The sequence below is a fragment of the Podarcis tiliguerta genome (assembly GCF_965153285.1).
Source record: "Podarcis tiliguerta genome assembly, chromosome: 9".
NCBI classification, from domain to species: Eukaryota; Metazoa; Chordata; class Lepidosauria; order Squamata; family Lacertidae; genus Podarcis; species Podarcis tiliguerta.
Genome location: NC_139542.1, coordinates 45,274,295 through 45,298,018, shown reverse-complemented (window position 1 = coordinate 45,298,018; position 23,724 = coordinate 45,274,295). Strand labels below are relative to the sequence as shown.

Genomic DNA, 23,724 nt, shown 5'->3' with positions numbered 1-23,724 from the left:
AAAGTCCAAAATGGGTTCCTTAATTGTTATTATTGATAAATGTCAACCATAATTTTTCCTTTACCTTCATTAATTCCCACTACCATAACTCCAAACTGAATGCTAATAAAACATTCCATCAATCTCCATCTTAAAGTCTCTCCACTGTGACCACACATTGGGCCAGTATTCCATACCCTCCCATTATATTAGTTCATGTCCAGTTCCGTATGTTTAATTCCATTTCCTGTTTTTCTGTTTCCTGTTGGGTTTACGATAGTATTCCAATCTCCTCCTCTAGGACCTTCTATTTTCATTTCCCCCCAGTCTTTTTCCAGAGAGAAAGTACCATAACTTTAATAGCATCATTCTCTGAATTCGCTCAAGATTGTATGCTGAGTACTTTCTCTCTGCTAGAATGGAAGGAAGGCCAGGACTGAAGTTTCCCAAAGGCCACCACCGCCTGAAGCAGTCTGTTCCACTGTTGAACAGTTCTTACTGTCAGAAAGTTATTCTCAATGTTAAGTCAGAAATTCTCTTTTCTTGTAACTTGAATCCATTGGTACGGTTCCTACCCTCCAAAGCAGGAGAAAACAAGTCAGAGAACTCAAGGGAAGTGATGTCACAAAGTGTCTTCTCCAGTAATCAGGAACTCTCTGAGTCTTAACCCCGTCATACCCTTATTTAGCAAAATTGGATGGATGTTTTGACTGCAAACAGCCACACCCACCCCTTACCCTGCAACAAGCGCTTAGTGTTCCATGGACACTAAGCATGCTCAGTCTTCAATGGGGGGCATTTTCCCCTTAGGGATTTCCCCCTCCCTCCAAATATTATGTGTGTGTGTGGTTCTGCAAGCCTTGGAGTTTCCCCAAGCTCCTCTTACAGCCTCCTTCGTGTTTCAGTGTTTCCAGAAGCAATAGCCCTCACAGCCTGAACATCGGAAAGAGCGTTACTCCCATTTTGGAGATGGGGGGAATTCGTACTGTTCTAAATGTTTTCCACTGCTGTAATTCACTGTACCTGACACTGTCCAGGTGAGTAAGAATCACCCTGATGACTACTCTGACACTTAGAAGAGCAGTTATTTTCTCTTTAGCTTGACCTTTTCCAACATCAATGATTGTCGCAGCATGACTCATTATCCTGCTTGGAGGAGCAGTCAAACCAGCTATGACTGAAACTAGTGGCTTGGCATTCAGGCCAGAATTAACTTCCTTTAAGATAGTGGCAGCATCCTTTTTGGCACTGCCACTGGTCTCTCCAATCAATATAATCCCCTCTGTTTGAAGATCACTCAGGAACACATCAAGGCAATCAATAAAATTCATTCCACTGAATGGATCTCCTCCAATTTCAACCCGAATAGCTGGCCACAATCGAAACTTATGGCAGCTGATGAACAGCTTTGGCTGTGCCTGCATTGCAAGGTTCTCCAATTGCCTTTTGTTCAGTGTTGTGTTTTCATTGCCTTTTACCTTTTGTCCCTTCCTAAGTGTGTATGGCTAAGCATTTTTCTTGTATCTATGTTAGCCCAAGCTGAGTTATTCCAGAGTTACTCAACTGTTCCTCTGAATGTTTCCCTTGGCTGCCACTCTCGGAGGCTGACCTTTCAATTTGTTTTTGCACACTACTTGTCTTTGTTTTGTTTATATCCTACCTTTCCTCTAAGGAGATCAAGGTGATGTTTGTCACCCCGTCATCTCATTTTATCCACACAACAACCCTGTGAGGTAGGCTAGGCTGAGATAGAGTGACTATCCCAAGGTAACCCAGCAAGGGCCATAGCTAAGTGGGGATTCAGACCTGCATGTTTCTGATCCTGGTCCAACACTAGGGTATGCTAATATACAACAGTAATTATATTGGTGTATGACCACCACTGATATATTAAAAAACAACAACAGGACTACATTGATATTGTATTTCCAATGTGCATGGAAAAACATGGAACAGGTGATTGGTCACACCTGCACCATACATTTAAGGCACTCCTATACCACTTCAACAGTCATAGCTTCTCCCAAAGACTCCTGGGAGATGTAGTTTTTTAAGGGTGCTGAGGGTTTGTAGAATCATAGAATTGTAGAGTTGGACGGGACCCTGAGGATCATCTAATCCAACTCCCTGCAATTCAGTTATTAAAGAGACCTTTAACAAACTACCATTCCCAGGATTGTTTGGTTGAAGCAATTACTGCTAAAGTAGTACAGGCAACTCCCGTTTTGTGCGCATTCAATGGATGCTTATGGGAGGTGGGAAGGGAACGTTTTGCACTGAGATATCCCACCCCCAGAAACTTGGAAGGATGGAACAGTAGCTGGGTGGGTTGGAGTTCCAGGATGTTTGTTCAGGTTAAACACAAACTCTCTCACAGAAAGATGAAGACATTTGTAGTGAGGTTGCCAATTTTACAGGAAAAAAGCACAATAACTTTAGCATGAAGTAATCCAGGGGCAGGATTTTAGGCACAATGCTGATTGCACTCAACAGCTACAGATCATTATCCATAAAGGAGAGGTGTGTGAATTCTGGGAGGGTTCCTGCCTATGTGCGATAGCTGGAGAATGGCCTTCAAGGGCCCCTGTTTCCAAGTTCTATGTACACGCCAGCATTGGCTGATAGTGGGAAAGTTTCCATTGTGAGTTTATGCGTAAGAAAAACAAGAGCAAGATAAAAAGGGCATTGACGCTACTTACCCAAGCTTTAAAAACCTGATAAAACGAATTCAATTAAAAAGGAGGCTGGGTGCACATGCAAGTGGATCTCAGCTTCTTTCTTCACATCTCCTGGCAGGCTGCCAAGCGCAAAGAAACTGAGACTTCCTTGTTCCTGAGCAATATTTTGGCCTATAATTCTCCAAAATCTGTAAAAAAAATTGTACAGTGGTACCTCGGTTTACGAACTTAATCTGTTCCGGAAGTCTGTTCTTAAACCGAAACTGTTCTTAAACTGAGGTGCGTTTTCCCTAAGGAGATCTCCCACTGGTGGTGCCCTTCAACTGTTCGTATTCCGTTCTTAGACTGAGGTAAAGTTCGCAAACCGGGACACTACTTGCGGAGTTCATAAACCGAATCATTTGTAAACAGGACTGTTCTTAAACCGAGGTACCACTGTAGCAGCAATTTGCTTTTACCTGGAGCTAAGCTTCGTTTAAAAGATCACCTGCTTTATTGTGCTGGAATACTATAGTGTGCATTTGCAACTAGGTGGCAAATAGATTTATTCCTGTTTTCCCTCTGCCTGCCTGTAACCTTCCCATGCTACAAAAGGAATGGCCCCCATAGTCAAGGAAGGCAATGTGAAAAGTCCTCTTCCCAGCATTTGGTCTCTGGTCAACTGCCTTGGTCACAAATGTACTGCTGATAGTCCTGCTTGATTTCCAAGAATGCTGTTTTACTTCCTTTTTTGAGCAGTATTTCCAGTCAGCTGGACAATTGCCCTGATTCTAGCTACTTAATTAATTTTCCATTGTGAGGTTTGCTAAATTCTAGGTACTGATCAAGAGCTGGATTAACTACTCTTACTGTTGACATCCAGATTGCGTTTATCGATAGTATGCAAGGAGGCAGGTTTAAGAGGCAATGTGATGCTGTGGAAAAAGAACAGGGTTGCAATTCTAAGCACATTAAGGACTCATCCAGATTTCCTTTTGTGCCGTGCTTTCCAGGCACAAATCCATCTCCAAGTATTTTTCTTTCGTCCTGCAACTTTCTGCAGGAAACCCCACTGTTTATCACTGAATCGGAACAAATAACAATCGGGTTTTCTGCTTGTAGGGTGACCTTGAGCCAGTCATCTTTTCTCAGCCTAACTTACCTCTGAGAATTGTTGTGAGGAAAAATAGCATGTGCACCATCCTGTAGTCCTTTGAGGGAAGGTGGAATACATATGTAAGACATAATACCGTATTTTTCGCTCTATAAGACACACCAGACAACAAGACGCACCTAGTTTTTGGAGGAGGAAAACAAGAAAAAAAATACTCTGAATCTCAGAAGCCAGAATAGCAAGAGGGATCGCTGCACAGTGAAAGCAGCAATCCCTCTTGTTGTTCTGGCATCTGGGATAGCTGCGCAGCCTACATTCGCTCCATAAGACGCAGACACATTTCTCCTTACTTTTTAGGAGGGGAAAAGTGAGTCTTATATAGAAAAAAATACGGTAATATACAACAGGTTTGGAATGCGCCCTGTTCTCAAGTTCTACCCCCCCCCCCATTTCCTTCAACTATAAAATTATCTTCCTAGGCTTTTCCTGAAAGTTTGCTTTTCTTACCTAAGGAATTAATTAGAATTTTAGTTTTTCTCGATGCATTCTCCACAATCAGTTTATCTAGGCTATGAATTCCAAACGACACAGAAGGAAAATGCCTTCGTTATCCTAATATGGTCTCCTTCAAGCTTTGTTATTCTCTTACAATTGATGGAGAACTGCATTAGATGGATCTGATTCTAAACTAGATAGTTATTGTTTTCATAACTGATCTTTCTTCCTACTTATTCATTTGCAAAGGGGAGCTGAGCAATCATAATTCCTCCAGCTTCCTTTGGGATCCGGTGCATATTTTTGTGCTGACTTTGTTATTCACAAAATGTCATTGTTTTTTTAAGGCAACCACTGCGATATCAATCAAGGCAAACACAATTGAACTGCCTATAACGAATTAGGCGCAGACAATTGAGTAATTGGAGTGATTAAAATGGCTGTCGACTTGATAGTTATCCTTCATGACTTGCTGATATTTTTAGTTAGTGTTTGATTACAGGCTCCTTCACGGCTCCCTAGAAAAGCATCAATGTGTTATCTTAATGGGAGTTCCTAGCTATCTATATATTTAAAGGTATTGATAATCAATGCTTGCTTAATTGAGGCTTCAGAAAAAAAATGCTTCTATAAATAAGCACTGGCTAAAACAATGCTAAATCAGTCTTTGAAGTCTAGCTGAAGTCAGTAGTAAAGGGCACTACTGTCCTGCCCAGTTCGTGAAGTGGAAAGGGGAAGGGCAAAGGCACCTCTGGATTCAGGAATTCTCTAGCATAGCCCTCCCTTCCAGCCTGCTGCTATCCAGATGTTTGATGGGAGCCATAGTCCAACGACATCCAGAGGGCATTAGGTTGGAGAAGGTTGCTATAGCATCTGTGGCACTAGCTGTGGGGCTTAGTGCAACAGTTGCTTTTCCGCCTGTGTTGACCTTTCTTGACTGCTACAAACACCTTTGGTTATTTGTGGGAACTGCCCAATCACATGTAGATTGTACACAGAAAAAGAGGGAAAGAGCCACAGCCAATGAGCATTGGAATCTGCCCCCCCCCCCCGAATGTGAAGTGACCCAATTATTTGAGAGTGAGCAGCAGCTGGATTACAAGCTTTTAAGCCGTGCATACCGGCCATAGATTCTGATATTGGCATTATTGTCCTCTGTTCCATTGCTGATGTTTTTATTGTTTTGCATTTATATATTTATTTGCCATTTTATGCATTTTAGGGAATTGTAAACATAGTGTGGAAGGAGGATGCAAGCAAATTGATTATAAATATATTATGAACACTTTGTAAGGAACACAATGTGCTTGGAGCGAAGAAATGAGTTTCAGTCTTTTGCTATCAGATGGCCTAATGTAAATACGGCTGCATATTTGTCGGCTGGATAGATTGCCAGGGATCACCATTGTATATATTTAAGACACACATGTAGTTTGGCCACCTGGGAGTTTCAGCACCCAACATGCAGGGCAGAAGTGCCCTCTGAGCAAAATTGTCTCAAGAATAGAGATAAGGCAAATGAGGTATGTGAGAATAGGAGTGGCAATGAAACCTTGTATAACCGTGGTAAAAAGTTCTGAATCTGAACTGTTATCACATTGCTCTGGAAAATATTCAAGCTGAAAAGAATAAATACTTATTAATTCAGAAAAGAATAAATATTTATTAATTCAGAGCAAATCTTGCAAAATGTTCTGAAATGTTTTTACTCATTTCCCCATTGTCTTAATACATTGAAGTATAAAACAAAAACAAGAGGGGCAGAGTTTTTATTCCAAGTCAGGATGTTCGGTAAACATCTAATACAGGCATGTGCTCTTGCTTAATCCTTTAAGCCTGTCATTAAAATGTTATTTTGAGGCAACCATTCATCATTGATCAGTGTTTCTACATCCGTTATTTGTACTACATCTAAGCCGGCTCATCAGCCAGCCCCAGTTGGGTATGCTTTCGTGTTTTGCATCAAAAGGTCTGTGTAACTGGATATGAAACATTCAAATGCCTTTAACATATATAGTCATGAAAAATAAGGTGTCCCCCCACAATAGTATAAAATGGCATTATCTCCCAAGGCAGATGCATACTAACAATTCATTTTTTAAAAAATGTACTTGACTGATTTTGACTTGCAATGGACCAATTTGCTTTCCTTAAGGGCCTCAATCCAGGGGAAGAAGTGAAGCAACCTAGAGATATCTGATTTAAGGGAGAATCCTGTAGAAATGTATTAGAGCGGAAGGGCTTGTCCACACTGGAGTTTACTGTGTGATTGCAGCTGTTTGTGTTTCTGTTTAATTTATGTTGTCTTCATGATGTTAAACAACACCAGCCTCCCACTGAAACTCATTTATTCAGCTATACCCAATGGGGGGGATAGTCCAATAAGTTTGGGGAAATTGGGCTCCAAACCACCTTACTCAGGGTCATGATCAATTTGTTTCAGTATTTCTTACTAGGTGGATCAATTGCTACTTCCTGCTACTTCCTTTTCCATGCCCACTATTTCCTTAGTGCTTTGATTTCTTTTCTAGCCATGCTCCTAACTAGCATGCTCCTGAACAGAGGAGCATAGCATTATTTCTTTTGATTCCTCAGATTTGCAGAAAACTGGAAAACTGCACAAGCAAGCCACATAAATAATTTTGTGCAGGGAATTTGCAGTTGCATGACGGTGCTTTTGCGCACTTCCTAGATGGGGAGAATTTTTTTTCAAAATGCAGGTGTGTGCAGCTGTCTGCTAGCATGCCCTGTTAGGACTTTATCAGCATAATAAAATCAACTAATTAGAAGTTGTGGACAAACAGAAAAGAGAAACCTATTGGTATGAAAGGGAAAGATCAACATTGCACCTCATAAACAAAGTCAGATTCAAATTGCTACTCCAATCTAATTTGAATGGTGGCAAATGGATCAACAGCTACATAATGCTCAAATGTGGACAAGCCCTAAGTCCCATTGAGGACTTACTTCTAAGCAGGCATGTATAGGATCATGCTGTTAACTCTCAATTTCAATGTCTGAAGCTTCTTTATACTGAGGCAGACTGATGTCCCTCTTGCTCAGTGCTGCCTATTCAAGCTGCTGGTGGTTTTCCAGAGGAGATATTCCCTAACTCTTCTCCCTGGGATTATTTCTAATGGGAGATTCCAAGCTGGGACTTTTGGCAATATATAAGGCACCTGCTTTCCCACTGAACTGTAGCCTCGTCCTATTTCCGTGCTGCTGTTTTTGATACATGTTTTTGACCAAAACCACCTCACTGGCCAAATGGCGAGGCCCAGAGGCCCAGAGTAGGCCCACAGACCAAAGCATGGAGACCTCGTTTGGTGAGGTCATACTTACTGGTGGTTGTCCATGTGTGTGGGTGAGATCACTTCAATTAGTCACATAGAGACTAATTAGGAATCATTGCATGTGCAAAGCTTTCAGACTGAACCCTTTCACCTTAATTTGAGGAAGAGTTATTGATTTATTTTGTTTTGCGGTTTTTGTGGAAAGCAAAGTAAAACCTCCAGGAGGGCTTGATTTCCAATTATATGATAAGATTGTATTTTATCTTAAACTGTAACTGTGCAGTCATTTTCCTTTCTCAAAGAAGCCTGCTGCATGTATGGCTACTGGCATTTCCCCTCATATTATTAATGGACTAAACACAAAAGCTTTCTAGGACAAATAATTCACATTTCCAGTAGTTAAACTCTAGGAAACGTATTCTTTTCATCAGCTCATGGGGTCTTGGCTGCCTGGTTTTCTATGCCATTTAGAAAGTTGCAATTATCACCACCTACATTTAAATAAAGGTTTCAGTCTCGGTTACAGAGCACTGAATCTGGGTATATACCCATAGTCCTGAAAGCAATTAGCAGCAACTTCGTCTTTAGTGTTGTTGTGGCAATAGTCTATCCAGCAGCAATGATACACAGACATAAGGGGATAAAGGGCAACCCTGCTGAGACTTAATTGCTAACCTCCAGGCACTTTTGCTTGGGTGCTGTTGGATATAAGTGAACTTGAGTTATTGTTTTTAAAAACACTGAATCACACTTTCCAGTAAAGTTATTGTTTCATATTTATTATACGGAACCATTCAGAGAAATCAGAGGTCCAAAAATATAAAAGTTTCCACTCATTGGAGAAAAATTCAGATTTTAAAAATAAATAAATGAAAAAACACACATCTTGGTTCTAAGGAAGTAACATTATGCAGGCTGGAGTGGATGAGTATTGCTCTGCCAAGTGCTCCTGTTACACTTTTAGGGTCTGCTCATGATGGTCATCCTTATTTTTCCATGACACTAATTGCTGTCTAATCAATTTTCTTCAGACTTTGCTTTTCATTCAGCTAATGTCCCCTAAAGACCACCAATACAAAATTGCACCTGTGCATACAGCAGTGGGTTGCCACTTGAAACACATCCGTGATAAAGATGCCCATACCTAGGAAGGCAGCTCTCTGCATGAGACCTACCAGTGATGTCAAACGTGCCCACGGCTATTTTGCACCTATGTGAACCTGAGCTCATTGTATCATCAGGAGTAAAAGTGCAATCTGCTTAACCGCTTGTTGCACACTCTGCCTTCATTTCAATAGGACTCATATGTGCAGGATCCCCTGAAATGAATGGAGAATGCCAATTAGCAGTAGAATTGGGGGGGGGGGTTGGATTGCATCCTAATTGATAAACATACAATATTTGGCCTGGTTCCAATATATAGCACTAAACAATGGCTTAGTGTAATGTGCATGAGCCTTGCGCTTGTGTGTGGTCGCCATCATCTCTTCTTCCCTTGAATGAGGCTAGCAGAAGTTTTTGATTGATTTCAATTAGCCATCGTTTAGTGTTATGACCAAACTGTAAACTGAGGTTACTTTAACTTTGATTTGTGAAAACAAAAGCAATTAACTTTTTTTTGTATTATCTACTTCAGTTAAGTTGATTCTGTGTACAGAGACAAATGCTAATCCAAAGTATTTGAGAAAGACTTCAAGAAAGTGGATATTACTTTTTCTGTTAATGCAGAAAACATGGATGTTCCCAATAGCTGGAGATCATAATGTAGTAGTGAAATATGTTCCTTTGATACTGCTGTCTGAACATGGATGTTTGGAAGCACCCGGGATATCTGGGCTTGTCTCTGGGCAAACATTTCTGGTATACTAGTGGGCGGGTTCAGACATAATGTTAAACCATGTTTTAGCCTTCCTAGGAAAACCTGACAGGAGGCTTGGGCTTGCAAGTATCACCTCTCTTCTCCTCCAACATGGACATGATGAGGAGATAAGAAGCCCCTTTGTTTTTGATTAATCACAGTTTAGCATTATGTTTGCATTCTAAACTGTGGTTAATTTTAACTATGGTTTGTTGAAACAAGCCAGCTTCTTAAACTGTCATCTGAGGCCCAAACAAACCATAATTAAGATGAACATGGCAAACCTGGATGGCATGGCAAACCGTGATTAAAAAGGAATATAAAGCTTCTTAAAACCACCTCATGGTTTTGCTGGATGAAGAGGCAAATGCATGAATCTGACTTAGTTTTTTAACTGTCAGAATCTAACACTAAAACTGTAGTTTGGTCTTCCATGCAAACCAGTCCATTTGCTGTTCTTTCTAAGTTATCTTTCTATAGCTTGCATACTGTAAAGGGCTGCAATACAAAATCACAAAATTTAAATTATTTCACAAATGTTTGGAAGAAGGATGACTGCGAAACATGATGATTTATACCATCTGCTAAAGTTCTACCATTCTTTGATATAGATGCAATGTACAATTCATATAACACCACCAGTCCGTCTCCCCAAAAGTTCAGTAATCCAGAAAAGGATTTCATGGCATAGACCCAAGAAAGCATGTGTGGGAGATCTGGACTCACGTTTCTTGAACAGTAGTACACTAAGCTGTGTGGAAAACCTCTTTTGAAATGAAGATTTCAAAAGCAATTTGTGATGTGCACAGGGGATCATATTCAGAATAAAGGTTCAAAAATACCATTGGGCATTTGAATTAGTTTGGGTGCATTTAACGTAGCTGTTTGTATCCCAGTCTTTGTGCTTGTCTGCACAATCCTATGCATATCTACAGCATCAATGGGACTTTCTTCCAGTGTAGGGCATATAAATTATTATTACTATTATTATCATACTGTAGCATTGCAGCCTTAATCTTTGGATGTTAGTGAGATTTAGGAACATTGAGCGATTACAGCCATTGCTTATGTAGAAACATGGCTGTATCCAAAGTGCCACGAGAAGCTTCCAGACTCCCTATTTTGGGGTGGGATACAGTCCCATCCCAACAAATTCAGGCTGTGCAGTTTGAAGCTTTCGTGAAACAAATCCACTTCCTTAAAAGATCAGGCATTTTCCTGATAACAAAAGTGGCATGAAAATGCACTGAAAAGTGTGGCACAACACTTGCTTTGATGCAGCACCATCTAGCCTCCCCACAAACAAATCAGGATGAATGCTAATTAAATAGCCAATATCCTCCAATCTCTCCACAAACAAATCAGGCTGAACGCTAATTAAACAGGTTGTCTGGAAGCAGCCATATAGCCATGATTCATGGAAAAGAAAATGGCTGCTAGTGTTCCATAAGTGCTTGTTTTTGACCTTGGCATGGTAATTCATGCAATACAATCACAGGGGGTTCCATAGTAGTTCTCAAGCTTCTTTTTGAACAATAGGTTGGCCAAGCCGTCTTTGGATTTAGGATCACTTTTCTCATGCAGTACTCAAGTGTGAGGTGTAAGAGCAGCCCTTCAATAAGCAGAAGACATATTCCACACACAGAAGAGCACTGATGTTCTTCCTTGGGAAGACTTCATAGAACTAATGCTTGGTGTACATGATGAGCCTACCGAAGAAACCAGCAGTCATGAATTTCTTGCTAAACACACCCAAGCCATACATTTAAAGCATGTGGCTTTCCCAAAGAATCCTGACAACTGTAGTTTGTTACGGGTGTTGAAAATTGTAGCTGTGATGGGTAAACCACAGTTCCCAGGATTATTCTTATTTGTGTGGGTGGGGAGTCATATGCTTTTACATGTATGGTGTGGATATTACCCAAAATCACTATTGGCAGTTTCTGCTATCACCCTTATTAATATAGTCCACCTTTTTGACAGTTCCGTTTGCCCACCCAGTTAAGCCAGAGTACTTGGATTTCACATGGCTTTACTCCCCACAAAGTGAGTGGGACTATACTGTGTAATGTTCAAACACTTTAGCCTAACTTGGGCGAGAGGAGAATGTCTCCCAGTTTGAAGGATTTGTAATTATTTCTTGATGGGTATGGGCCTGGATAGCTCAGTTGGTTAGAGCATGGTGCTGATAATGCCAAGGTAGCAGGTTTGTTCCCGATATGGGACAGCTGTGTATTCCTGCATTGCAGGGGGTTGGACTAGATGATCCTCAGGGTCCCTTCCAACTCTATGATTCTATCCAGGTGTTGTGCTTATTGTACAAGCAGAAGTAAAACATACTTGGGCAGCCACTAGGCAAGCAAGATTTTCTTACCTCTTATTGCTTGCTGGGCCTACAGATACAGCAGGGTTACTGTGCCAGCAGAAATTTCTCATTTCTCCTTAAATAGGTACTTAAGGGGGACATCATGAAGTGTGCAAGCAAAAGAACTGCATACCCCACCGTGCTCTGTGACAGGTTGTCCCCTAAACCTGGCTACTCACAGTAAACAGGTGTGCATTATTTCTCCTGTTTATTAGACCTCAGGTGCTGATGATAAGACTGCCAGTAAATGGAAAGCAACCTGGTTGGTGCTAATTGCAAGGGATATCTGTCCACTGTATAATAGACTAATAACACCATATTCATTTCACTGAGCTAGTATACAACCGTTGTTAAGGTGTCAACTTGTCAGAGAAATCAATGGCAATTTTATCAGTCCCTATCTATTTTAAGAGAAGCCATTTTTATCCCCAAGAACAATTCTGAAGAGTAAACACTCATTTCTTTAAGAGCGTTTCATCTATACTCGGAGCATTGATGTGTGAATTGCAATTCACTATTCAGGCATCCAAGCATGACACTTGATATCAGTGCTGAACAGAGTGTGTTTTAACACACTACTCCAGCTTTTCTACAATCAAATCTTCACTAATAAGAATGGAGACCTTGTTACCATGTCATGACCTGTGGAGCGAGATAGCTACCTTTGCCATGTCAATAACTTGCCCAAATGAAAGAGCTGCTAATATTGCCTAAATGAAAATATTTCTAGTACTTTTTTAAATTTTGTTTTCAGGATGGCGTCTTTGCAACAAAAGAAATTTCCATTTCTTAAACGGTTCACAGCTTCAAGTTTGGGCTGCTAAGGGACTGCATTTGGGTTACCTTAGGACTTCAACAATAATCAGGTTGGATGCCACACATCATGTTGACATGACAAAGCACATTTGAGGAGCCGATAGAAATATATGAAGTACCGTATTTTTTGCACCATAACACTCACTTTTTTCCTCCTAGAAAGTAAGGGGAAATGTCTGTGCGTGTTATGGAGCGAATGCCTACGGATGGCGGGGGGATCTGCTGCAGTCGTGAGCAGAGGATCCATGGTTCCCCTTCCTTCCCTCCTCTGTGGCTCGCTTTGAAACAGCAAAGCGGGAGAAGAGCCGCTGAGTGGGGAGGAGAGAGGGACAGAGAGCCTGCTTGCTTTAAAGGAGCAAAGCGGGAGAGGAGAGGAGTCGCTTACACGGGTCACCCCAAATTCACCAGCAGATCACATAGCATGTCCATGGCTACAGCTTGCACCAAAAAAATCACGCACCCACTGTTGCCTGGGGCCGCAGTGGTGCACAAACGTGGTTACAAAGCATGGATCCACATGGATCCTCAGGATTTTTGCATTGGGCTACCCCAAACTCACCGTCAGATCACCTGTCTGTGGCCACAGCACGAACCACAAAAATCATGAATCCACTGTTTTGTTTAGAATATTTTTTTCCTTGTTTTCCTCCTCTAAAAACTATGTGCGTGTTATGGTCGGGTGCGTGTTATAGAGCGAAAAATACGGTAAATATTATAATTCTGTGCCAGTACCAGGACACCATTATTGGTAGCAGTATCCAGCATTTGTCATTAAAAAATGGCAGAGACAACATTCTACGGAAAATTATCCTTTGCAGAATTCAGAAGAGTGGCTGTGGTCCAACATGGCTCATGCTAAGATCACTGAAGTCCACTGACCTCAGTAGCCCTAAAGCAAGTCAAACACTGTGGTGGATTTGTGCTGTGTGCCAGTGTGTGCAGTGGTTAAACTCAATTATTGTAAAGTGAATACAGATGAGCGATTGTGCACATTTTGTTTCCAAGTACAACAGTTCATTAGTATTTTAGATGACATATTTCTTTTTTTTTTAAACGGCTTTGATTCCCCCCCCCCCCCCGCCTAAACTCTGCCTAGTTTGTACTGTCCAATACTGGGTGTGCATGTTTCGCTTTCATCGCAATTTATCTTTGAGAAGGAGAATTAGTGCATCAAGCCAGGCATTTGACTAGATGACCTGCAAGGCCCTTTTCAACTTTTTGATTCTATCAGTGTCAAAACAACTTTCAGAAATATCTCTATAGCCACTAGCACCTTAGAGATCAACTAAGTTTGTTTTGGGTAATTTTTGTACTGGACAATTCGTTTGTTTTTTTTATTTCGACTGCGTCAGACCAACACGGCTACCTTACCCAGAACAAAATTAGTTGGTTTCTAAGGTGCTACTGGACAATTTTTTAAATTTTATTTATTTATTTCGACTGTGTCAGACCCTACCTGCCTGAATCTATAGCTACTGTTTGAGATTTCTATTCACTGTTGGGAGTTTTCACTGTTGGGGGTTTCTATGTTGCTTTGAAAAACTGGTCCTCTTCTGATGTCCTTCAGTAAGGCTTACTGCAATTTAATGTCACAATTGGCTAAGATTTATGCAGGGTTTATCAATCCTGCACACAATCCTGCTTCACTCCCAGTCACTTAAGCACCCTGCATGCAGGATTGCACCCTGACTTGATAAATATATCTCATGACGATTTGAAATAGAGCTGTATGAAATAATCTATCTCACTTTAACATGGGACATTTTGATATTCTAGCATATGCATCGGAATGCTATAGATAACATAGGCCCACTTAGCATGTCCTGGCGACCTAGAATCTATGCCTTCTCCCTGGTCACCTCCTGCTCACAGAGAAGTAGTTGTCCAATTCATTTGCCACAAGCAGAATCTAGCTATCGCAAACCTTTTCTGTGTGGGTTGGAATCATAGTGTACAAAACTGTATGTCCTGTTGATGGCAGATGAATCAGATTAGCGGCTAGGGGTAGAGAAGGAAGAAGGCAAGCATTGTGAACAGATGGGCTTGCATGTACCAATCCCTGCAATCTGGAAATTCATCCATTCTACACTGCATGCATAAATTTGACCAGCACTGCTGCTCTACAGATAAAGCATACATGGCATACATGTAGACAACTAAGGAACAAACATTCCACCTTAATACATCACCAAACTAAGGAATATAAATAGATGTTCAGAACAAATTTGACACATGATATAAATGAAAGTGGTATTTTACTCCACTTACGTCAAATAATGAAAACTGAAATATCTGCATCCTTGGTTCCTTCAACGTTCAGTTTTGGAATTAAGTACAACTGAAAGATGGCTACCCTCCTCTTAATATTAGGAACCTGAAAGTTGTCTGCTCCATCTCTGTCAAGGAAGGAGAATGGTACAGCAAAACAAATTTTAAGCTGCTTTTTCTCACATGATAAAATATGAAGGCTTTATGTGAAGATTTGAAACAAAGAACAAGACAATTCTGACTTGAATTGGAGTAACTGAAAGCTGAAATTACTTTTCAGATGCACACTTTGGTTTGATAACTACCATTTTTCACTTCCAGCTTCTCATTTTGCCTGAATCTTAAGGTGGCAGCTTCCAATGTGCATTTACTGTGCTATAATCCATACTTTCCATATAAGCATCAAAGGTAACATCTCTTGTTAACATCATACATAAAGAAAACGTGCACCCACAATAGACAAAACTACATGGCGTAACTTCTCCGTACCCAGATTGCAAATTTGAATGCTCACCCATATTTGCCAGCCAAGAGCCAGGGCGCACAATCAGCAAAATCATGTGATGTAACTCTTCAGTATCATATGACATTGCATATATGAATGCTCACCCATATAAAATTCTCCCCACACATGGGGGGGGGGGGACAATAACATTAAGTTTAGGTGTCAGTTGTTCTCAGATGTTAACTTTACACAGGCAGCTATATTTAAAAATATATATGTGAGGAAACATTGAAGCATAATGATCCCCACCTGTGGGCTGCATTGGTGTCCAGCAATGAGCGCAGCATCTGATTCTGCTGATTGTGAAATTTGGTTCTCAAAAGCAGGTTGCTTTAAGCGGTTCCCCCAAAAAGATTGGAAGCATGTTGTTAGGATGTTCACAGTGTGCAGCTACAGAAAAGCTGCATAACATGACACGGTAGATTTATTTAAGTGCCTGCAGTGACGTTAACTGAAACAGTTGGCAGTTGCCTACAGTTTCAGCTGCTATTCTACATAATGGCCAACTACTTTAATAGAAACTCCACAACTGCCTATTGCCTTCTATAGCCATTCCTGCAGCACTGAGTTAATACTGGTAGAATCCGACAACCTTTAGCTCCAGGGAGTGTATTTGGCCACAAACCTGCCTTGTCAGACTCATTATGCTTCTTCTCTTGGTGATTGTATTGATCTAAATCCACTTATGCATCTTTTAATAAAAAGTGCCAGGAAAGCAATGCAGTGTTCCAAGCAGAAATCCTTTCTGAAAACCTTCCATTGTGTTGCTATTATAAATAACATATCTGCTTTTTAAAGATGAAGGAGGATGTGGTCACTTTTGGCTCATCCCATCAATGGTGACTTGATAAGTATGAATGATTGCAGGTGATTGTTCAGCAACACCATGTAAAATGGATGGAAATTTTATTTAATTGCTGTGATGGAAATTATTCTTTCTTCAACTGCAGAAGAGAAATGGTCATTTGACACCTTACAGTCATTTTCATGCTTCATTCAAAATGCAACTCTAAAATTACTCTTACATTGCTTTTCAGCCATTCCCATTTCAACAGTGAAAGGAATGTAATAGGGAGGTTCTTAACATTATCTGTTATAACACCTTATTTAAATAACCCTCTTAAACCTGACTTCCACCAAGGGAAAGGAATGGCGCTAGAACATCCGTCTTGTTTTACAGTTCTGAGACACTGACAGTATCCATCGATATTTCTAGTTCTCTACTGGTGGCATCTCAAGATTCCCACATAGCACTCATGCACTCCATAATATCCCCCATAAGTAACAGCAACTATTCATAGCTACTCACTATAGTAGGGTTTGACCTGAGAAACTCTAAAACTCTGTTTAACTTTATTAACATGGAGTGTTTGGAAACATTTTTTTAAAATAAAGTTTTCCCTTGACCAGCAAGGGAAATTGTCAGCCAGGAGGCCTCCAGCAGCAGCTGGTGAGGTTCTCAGCCAAGTTCTTCAGATATTGTCCACCCGCAATGACAGCTCGTTGGCTTCTGCCCTGGCATTTACTTAATCTTCAGAACAGATTTCCTGGCACTAGGAAACTTAATTTCTGACTCCTTTGACCCAGATGCTGGCCAAAATCTTGTTTGCAATCTGTACAGAACAGTCTGTTTTTTTCTCCCTAAGAGCTGGGTTTTTTGCTGTTAAATTTCTCTAAAACAGTCATATTAATATGCTCAAAAATCCACTGTTGAGTTTCAGATAAAGGATCACATCTGTTCATGAAAATCTTCTTCTCTGCCGGATTGCAATCAATGCAGCTGCTGCTCACCGGATGGAACAAAGTTTTGTCCTGTGGGGATGAGAACAAAAACGCATTAAGAAGCAAATGCCAGCTGATTAAAAATGGCCATGTTTTGGGGAACAGAGGTTTTATAAAAGTCAAGCCAAGCTTCTTTAAGATTTGGACAGCTCTTCTGCCCAGAATAAAACAGAGCGATGGTGTAGAATGCTTCCAGACTATTTCCAGCGTATTTTACGTAGGTGGCTGTCTAGAGTAAAATATTTAACAGTTATGAATGAAGGCACTGATATTAAAGATGACTTGCAGAGGATCTGCTCCCTCATTTCCCACAACTGCAACTCTGTGCCAACATGCCTGATCACTGAGCTGGTTGGCTTTACTCCTGCACCACTTCTGTGGCAATTGGTTGTCCGAATCATTCACCAACACCATCGTGGAAGGGAAGTAGTGCAGTGGTAGAGCACCTGCTTTTCATACAAAAGGTCCCATGTTCAGTCCTTCGCATCTCCAGGAAGGGCTAGGATGGTCTGAAATCAGAGAGAGATGCTGCCAATCAGTGTAGAAAATGCTCAGCTAGATGGATCATTCGTTTGACTTAGTGCAAGGTGGGTTTTCAGATGCACGGTTTAGTTTGATAGCTACTATTTTCCACTTCCACCTTCTCATTTTGCCTCATTTTGATGATTCTTCCAGCATCTAGAGATGTAATCTTGGCAGAAGCTGTGTCCGTAGGCTAGCGTCATGGGATCTGCAAAGTAGCCCAGGCTATCAGGGCAAGTAGCTTCATTTTGAAACCTCTTATTGGGGCTCTCAGCCATAGCTTCACTATTGCAGTGCAACGCAAAGGGAACTAATTTCTTTTCTCCTGCGCTATGAAGCAGCCCCAATGGGAAGAGAGCTCAAAAGGACTGTATCTCCACCCCCCAAAGCCCGGCAAAAGCAGTGATTCTAATTTGGCAGAGGGTAGCAAAGGGGCTTCTGTTCAAGCGCCCAAACCGGAGCGACTCTGACTACCAGCAAGGGGGGAAAGGTGAAGCAGCAGGCAATGAAATCAAAATCCCTGCTACAAAAAGAAGCAGGTATGAACATTCTGTTTGCGATTTTTGACCTAGTGAGCCACCAGCTCCAATATTTGTTGCATTGGTCATCAAAGACCTGTTGCTGTGGACTGGGGATTTACTTTGCTGTTCTGCAATAAATTACTAAAGAGCAGTCTTTTCCATGTTGTCTTACATAAGATGCTCAACCCCACTGTTTTTATGCTAAGGAAATTAAGCAGTGTTGCATTCTTCGCAGAACACCCAATTAATTTCACAGAAATCATGCAACTGACTCTACATGTCCTAAACAAGGTTTAGATTTTCCCATTATGCATCATTTATTTGATTTCTAAACTAGTTTGGAAAGCACAAGGATGACGGCAAGTAAACAAAGAAGAGGATGTGAGTCAAGGGCCCACTGGGGACAGGAACCCTGATCCGTTGGGGTGTTATCCTGAATCCTGTCCAGTAAACCATGCCCTATTTATTAAGAATTGCTTGTGCATTTAAAAACTTTTCTTCCCAATGTATTCTGAGAATTTTCTTGTTTTTCTTATGAAGTTCCCTTTTTCAGGTTTCCTATAGGTATCTGGTTTGCCACTGTGAGAACAGGATCCTAGCCTGATCCAGCAAGATCTCATGTCCTTATGTTGGCATTGTTCTAATCACCATTCCTCAAGTTAAGAATTATGGCAATTGTGCATACAATTTTGTTTTTTAAAAAATTAGTTTTAAAAATACTTTATTGTGTTACAAAACAGACGGATAAGCAAAGAATAGTACAATTGGGGGGAAAGAGAGGGGAGAGAGTGAGGAAGATGGGGTGTGTTCTTTAATTCTGTTGCATAGTGTTAGTTTAGGGGTTTGTGTCAGCATCATGTTGATAGGCCGTGTGTGTGTGTGTGTGTGTGTGTGTAGACATTGCAAAATGTTAGGGGTCCAAAGCTTGGTTGATTGTGTTCAGGTGGTTACATTGTGCTGTTGGGGTTGGGTTGTTGGGTCAGGTTAGCCGTGTTGATTTGTATGTTGTTGGTGGGGATAGGTCACTGTTGTGTTGTGCTTTGTACAGTGGTGCCTTGCAAGACAAAATTAATTCGTTCTGCGAGTTTTTTCGTCTTGTGAAATTTTCGTCTTGTGAAGCACGGTTTCCCATAGGAAATGCATTGACGGTTTCCCATAGGAATGCATTGACGGTTTTAAGAAAAAGGCGCAAGACGTTTTCGTCTTGCAAAGCAAGCCCATAGGGAAATTCGTCTTGCGAAGCAACTCAAAAAACAAAAAACTCTTTCGTCTTGCGAGGCATTCGTCTTGCGAGGTACCACTGTATATGATAAAGGGGAATCACACTGGGGTGAGCTTGTTCCTGTTCTAATTTGAGTTGGTTGGTTAACTTTTCTAGTAGGGCTTATCCCCATACATTTTGGTACCCAGTGGTCTGTGTTTACTTTTTGAACGCCATATGCTTAAGCCACTACTGTAGTCACAGAAGATGTGATACCCCCATTTCCAGCTCATTCTCTTGTTTCCTCTAAAACAGACATTAAAAAAAATATGGTCCCTCAGACTCATGTCAGGGGTGGCATTCTCAAGGGCCTGTTGCTATTGGCATCACTGCCCTTCCCCAGTATTCTGATGAGCCCAGTTGGCAGCCATTGTACTGTGACAGGAACTGAGGACCACTGTCCTATGTGGCAAGATATGTCACTACAGCTTCTCAGAGAAGAATCTTTAGAATGGATTCAGCCCAGGCTAGCCTTGGCTCCTTCTGAGCAGGAAGAAGTATAAGAGGACTTCCTGTCTCAGTGGTGCTTTGAGCTCTAGCATGTGTTGTGTTTCTGGTATTGCTGTTAAGTTCTGATGCTTAGCTTGAACTATCAGCCCTATCTTCTGGCTTGACCTCTGAATTAGATGGCTTTTTTGCCTGATTCCCATTTACTGGTTCCTGATTTACTGTCTGTGGCACTCAACCCATCCTGGACTATGCCCAAGGTCGAAAAGCTTTTATTAAGCCCACTCACTTGTTTCCACTTACTAATTTGGGAATGCTTTGTTTGGAGGGAAAGGCTGGCTGGCATCTTGACAAGGAACACCTTGGAAGCGAGGTTCTATGACAGGCATAGGCAAACTTGGCCCTCCAGATGTTTTGGGACTACAACTCCCATCATCCCTTGCTAACAGGTCAGGGATGATGGGAGTTGTAGTCCCAAAATATCTGGAGGGCTGAGTTTGCCTCTGCCTGATCTATGGCAACATTTTAGGCTTCCCATGGGCAGTTGGTTAGTCACTGTGGGAGCAAGATGCTGGACTAGGTAGGCTGTTGCCCTGATACAGGAGGGTCTTCTTACATTCTTTTCTTAAAAAATAATCCATGTGTTTAAACTAGTATCACCAACAGACTTTTGAAATAGCCATTCTCAGTCATTAATAATCTGAACAAAAAAGGAAGCTATGTGTGTGTGTTTTATACTAGTGAGTGCTTTTTCCCCAGGAGATTATTTTAAAATAAATCCAGGCCGTTACAAGATGCTTGCTTTTGACAGTCTATCTCCACTTGTTAGCAGAAGTTCGGCTGACTTTATCAGAAGCAGAACCAGGCCCATTAAGATGAGCGGCACACTGCAGCCGGTGCACTTGGGGAATGAAAACCAAGAAGAGACTGCAAACATTTCCTCTTGGTAAGTTTCAGTTACTTCTGGGAAGGGCAAAAAACTCTTTCTCCCCTTTCTTTTTGCAGTGAAGGCATATTATTTCAGAGTGACACCCTTTCCATAAGATAATGGACTTGCAGGCAGGCCTGGGCAGTTCAGGTAATTGGTAATGAGACAAGGTTCCTTTCCTTGCTTCTAGGTCATTGCTTTAACTATGGCCAAGGTCAGTAGTCAATGAGAGTCATTATTGTCTGACGGCTGCAGTCATTTCTGTGAAATGAGTTGGTAGTCTCAGCATAGGCCCAATAAGACCAAATGTCCACATGATAAAACACACCATTAGAACTGATATTCACACTGTGAGCTTTTCAGCAGCAAAGTCAAGGTGTGATCCACCAGGCCCTGCTGCTATGCTTCCTTCTCCATTTGTTACCAAAGAGCTTGATTTAATGGGGATGAAGATGGAGGACAATGCTTGATGGGATTGCAGTTTAAGAGTCTTTTGTGCCAGGTCTGAATTACTAGTAGATGTCGCCTCTGCAGCTCTCTCAGGAGTAGCATAAAGTCCAATAGCCCCAATAAATGAATGAATGCCTGAATTCCAACTCTTACGTCTCTCCCACAACTTGTTGCTGCATTCAAAGCAGAACTACATTAGATACGAAATCATGTGTAAAGAATATGTCATGGGCCATCCTATGGAAAATCATATTAAAGACATATGTCTCAGTCTCTTGGCATAGGCCCCAGTTGTGAGATAAAAATCCAAGGCTGCATGTTCAGTGACCCTTGCTTCACTGGTTCTGCACATAATCCTAAAATATATTTGGTGTGGTAAGATTTGAGGGCACTGAGGATGTGTTTGGGGATAGTGCAAGGACTGAATCTAATGTAGCTTCTGCCTCTCTCTCAATGGGTTATTAGGATTGGCAAGACTGAGAACATTGTTCATCTTTGATGAGCAGCTGTATGAAGATCTTCATGTGCACACAGCCTGGTGCCATTAACTAGAATGATGTAAACAGATCATGTCTGAAAAGAATAACATCTGAACTGCAAACTCTTCCAAAGACATCAGGTAGGATCTAAATTTAGTTTGTATTTAAAAAATCTAAATACGTGATTAATGAATAAATCCAGTGATTTGGAACAGTGATGATAATGATAATGATTAATTTATTAGCTTTATTAATCACCTTAGATGAGTCACCTCAAGGCAAGGTAAAATATAAAAACGACACATTGCAATGCGAAACTCGTAAAGTGCAAAATGTAAAATATTCTGTACCAGTGAACACATAAGTTAAACATACTACAGTTCTCCTAAACCTCCGCTGACATGATCACTACATAGTTAATCTTTAAAACTGACTTCAGCCCAAAAAGCAGAAGTCAAATGCCATGCTATATATAGAAAAGGTTTTGTTTGGTGTGTGATGCTATAGTGGGTGCCAGGAGATTCTCTCTGCGGCACCACTACTGAAAAGCCCCTTTCCCTTGTCACCACTAGGCCTGGGCGATATATTGCCCAGGACTGGTACGAGGGGCAGACTGCGATGGCGGCTTCACTTAGTGGTACGTATATTGTGGGTGAAACCGCCGCCACTCCTGAGTCTCTCTACCACCAGCGCCCAGCGGGTGCCGAGGGAGAGACAATCTGGAGGCAGAGGGGCTCAGGAGTGGTGGTGGTTTCACCAGCGATATCCCGCTGAGTGAAACTGCCATCCCACTCTGCCCTCATACCGACGCAGAGGGAGAAACAAACTGCATCGGCAAGGCAGCTTGTTCCTCCCTCCGCTTCTATAAACTACTTGGCTGAGGAGCGCGAGGCTGCCCTTGCCTCAGCCAAGGACCTCTGACCTGCCAGTGGGTCACATGAGCCAGCAGTGGGGTGTGGGCTCCATTAAAGTGCTCCTGCTCCACAGCTGAGGGAGCCCTGATTCTTCTCTAATGGGTCCCCAACTTTGCCTCCTGTTTGCGCAAGCCGGAGATGGGGTGGGGGCTTCCTTAGACCTGTCCGCTGAGGGGTGTGGACGTAGCACTCCCTAACCAGGGAGAGTGGGCTCTGCTTTTCCTCCTGGGCTGAACAACTACTCTGGGAGGAAAGACGTGGCCTGCTCTCCCAGGTGAAGGCAGCCAGGTGATGGTAGTCAACAGAAGAAAAAGGCAGCCGCTTTGGCACGGGGGGTGAGGTGGGGCTACCTCTTTCTCCAGGGAGGGTACTGCCATCGCCAGGGAGGGAGGGCTACAACTTTCACCCCAGGAGGAAAGATGGAGCCCAGCCTCCCAGGCGAAGGCAGCCAGGCAGTGAAGAGGTTGCCTGATGCCGGGCCCAGCGCTCGCCAGCAGCATCAGGCAGTCCCATTCTGCAAGGCATCGATGGGGTGGCTTGCACCCAGCGCCTTCCGGAGCAGTGCAGAAGTTGTCTGATGCTGGTGCTGGGGAGGAGGCAGCCTTGCAAACGGAGCCTGACAGGCTCTGTCCGCTTGGCTCCCGCCTGGCTGCCTTCACCTGGTGGGAGCAACAGGCTGCATTGGCCTCAGCTCCTGCACAACACAGCTTGTTCCTCCCTCCATTTCAACATTGCAGTATATCGCCAGATCGTGATTTTTCGCTGGCGATGCATCTTGATGTAGAAAAGCTGACACCACTCTCTGAACTAAGGGTATTGGTGTCCCAAGCAGTGTAAGCCTTTGTTTCCCATTCTTACGAAGTGTGTGCAACTCTGTGACTCACATACTTTCCCCAGTATTACAGTAGGTTCCTCTTTGAGCACTGAATGTAATAAGAGTGTCTCATTTTTATGGTACATTTCAGGTTCAATACAGCGATTTCAGGACCTTTAGCAGAATAGATTCCTAGACTCTTACAAATTTATCCAAATACATTTTGAATACCATGTTATTTAATTGATATTCAAAT

General features: G+C 42.0%; 1 protein-coding gene and 1 long non-coding RNA gene across 7 annotated transcripts in view; one reads left to right on the top strand and one right to left on the bottom strand.

Annotated features, from left to right (window-relative positions):
• Positions 1 to 16,239: 16,239 nt before the first annotated feature.
• Positions 16,240 to 23,724, bottom strand: part of GALNTL6 (polypeptide N-acetylgalactosaminyltransferase like 6) — a 432,117-nt gene continuing 424,632 nt past the window's right edge. For all 4 annotated transcript variants that reach the window (XM_083457344.1, XM_083457342.1, XM_083457343.1 and 1 more), the window contains exon 13: positions 16,240 to 17,162. In XM_083457344.1, coding sequence (XP_083313470.1) covers positions 16,992 to 17,162 — 171 coding nt within the window. In that variant the 3' untranslated portion in view covers positions 16,240 to 16,991. The remainder of the gene's footprint in view (positions 17,163 to 23,724) is intronic.
• Positions 17,175 to 23,724, top strand: part of LOC310685416 — a 59,038-nt gene continuing 52,488 nt past the window's right edge. Inside the window, exons 1-4 of one of the 3 annotated variants that reach the window (XR_014515218.1) lie at positions 17,175 to 17,887; positions 17,993 to 18,193; positions 20,716 to 20,829; positions 21,727 to 21,880. This is a non-coding gene — a long non-coding RNA (uncharacterized lncRNA). Of the gene's footprint in view, positions 18,194 to 20,712; positions 20,830 to 21,726; positions 21,881 to 23,724 lie in introns of all 3 variants that reach the window. The other 2 variants (XR_014515219.1, XR_014515220.1) reach the window with 2 other exon arrangements.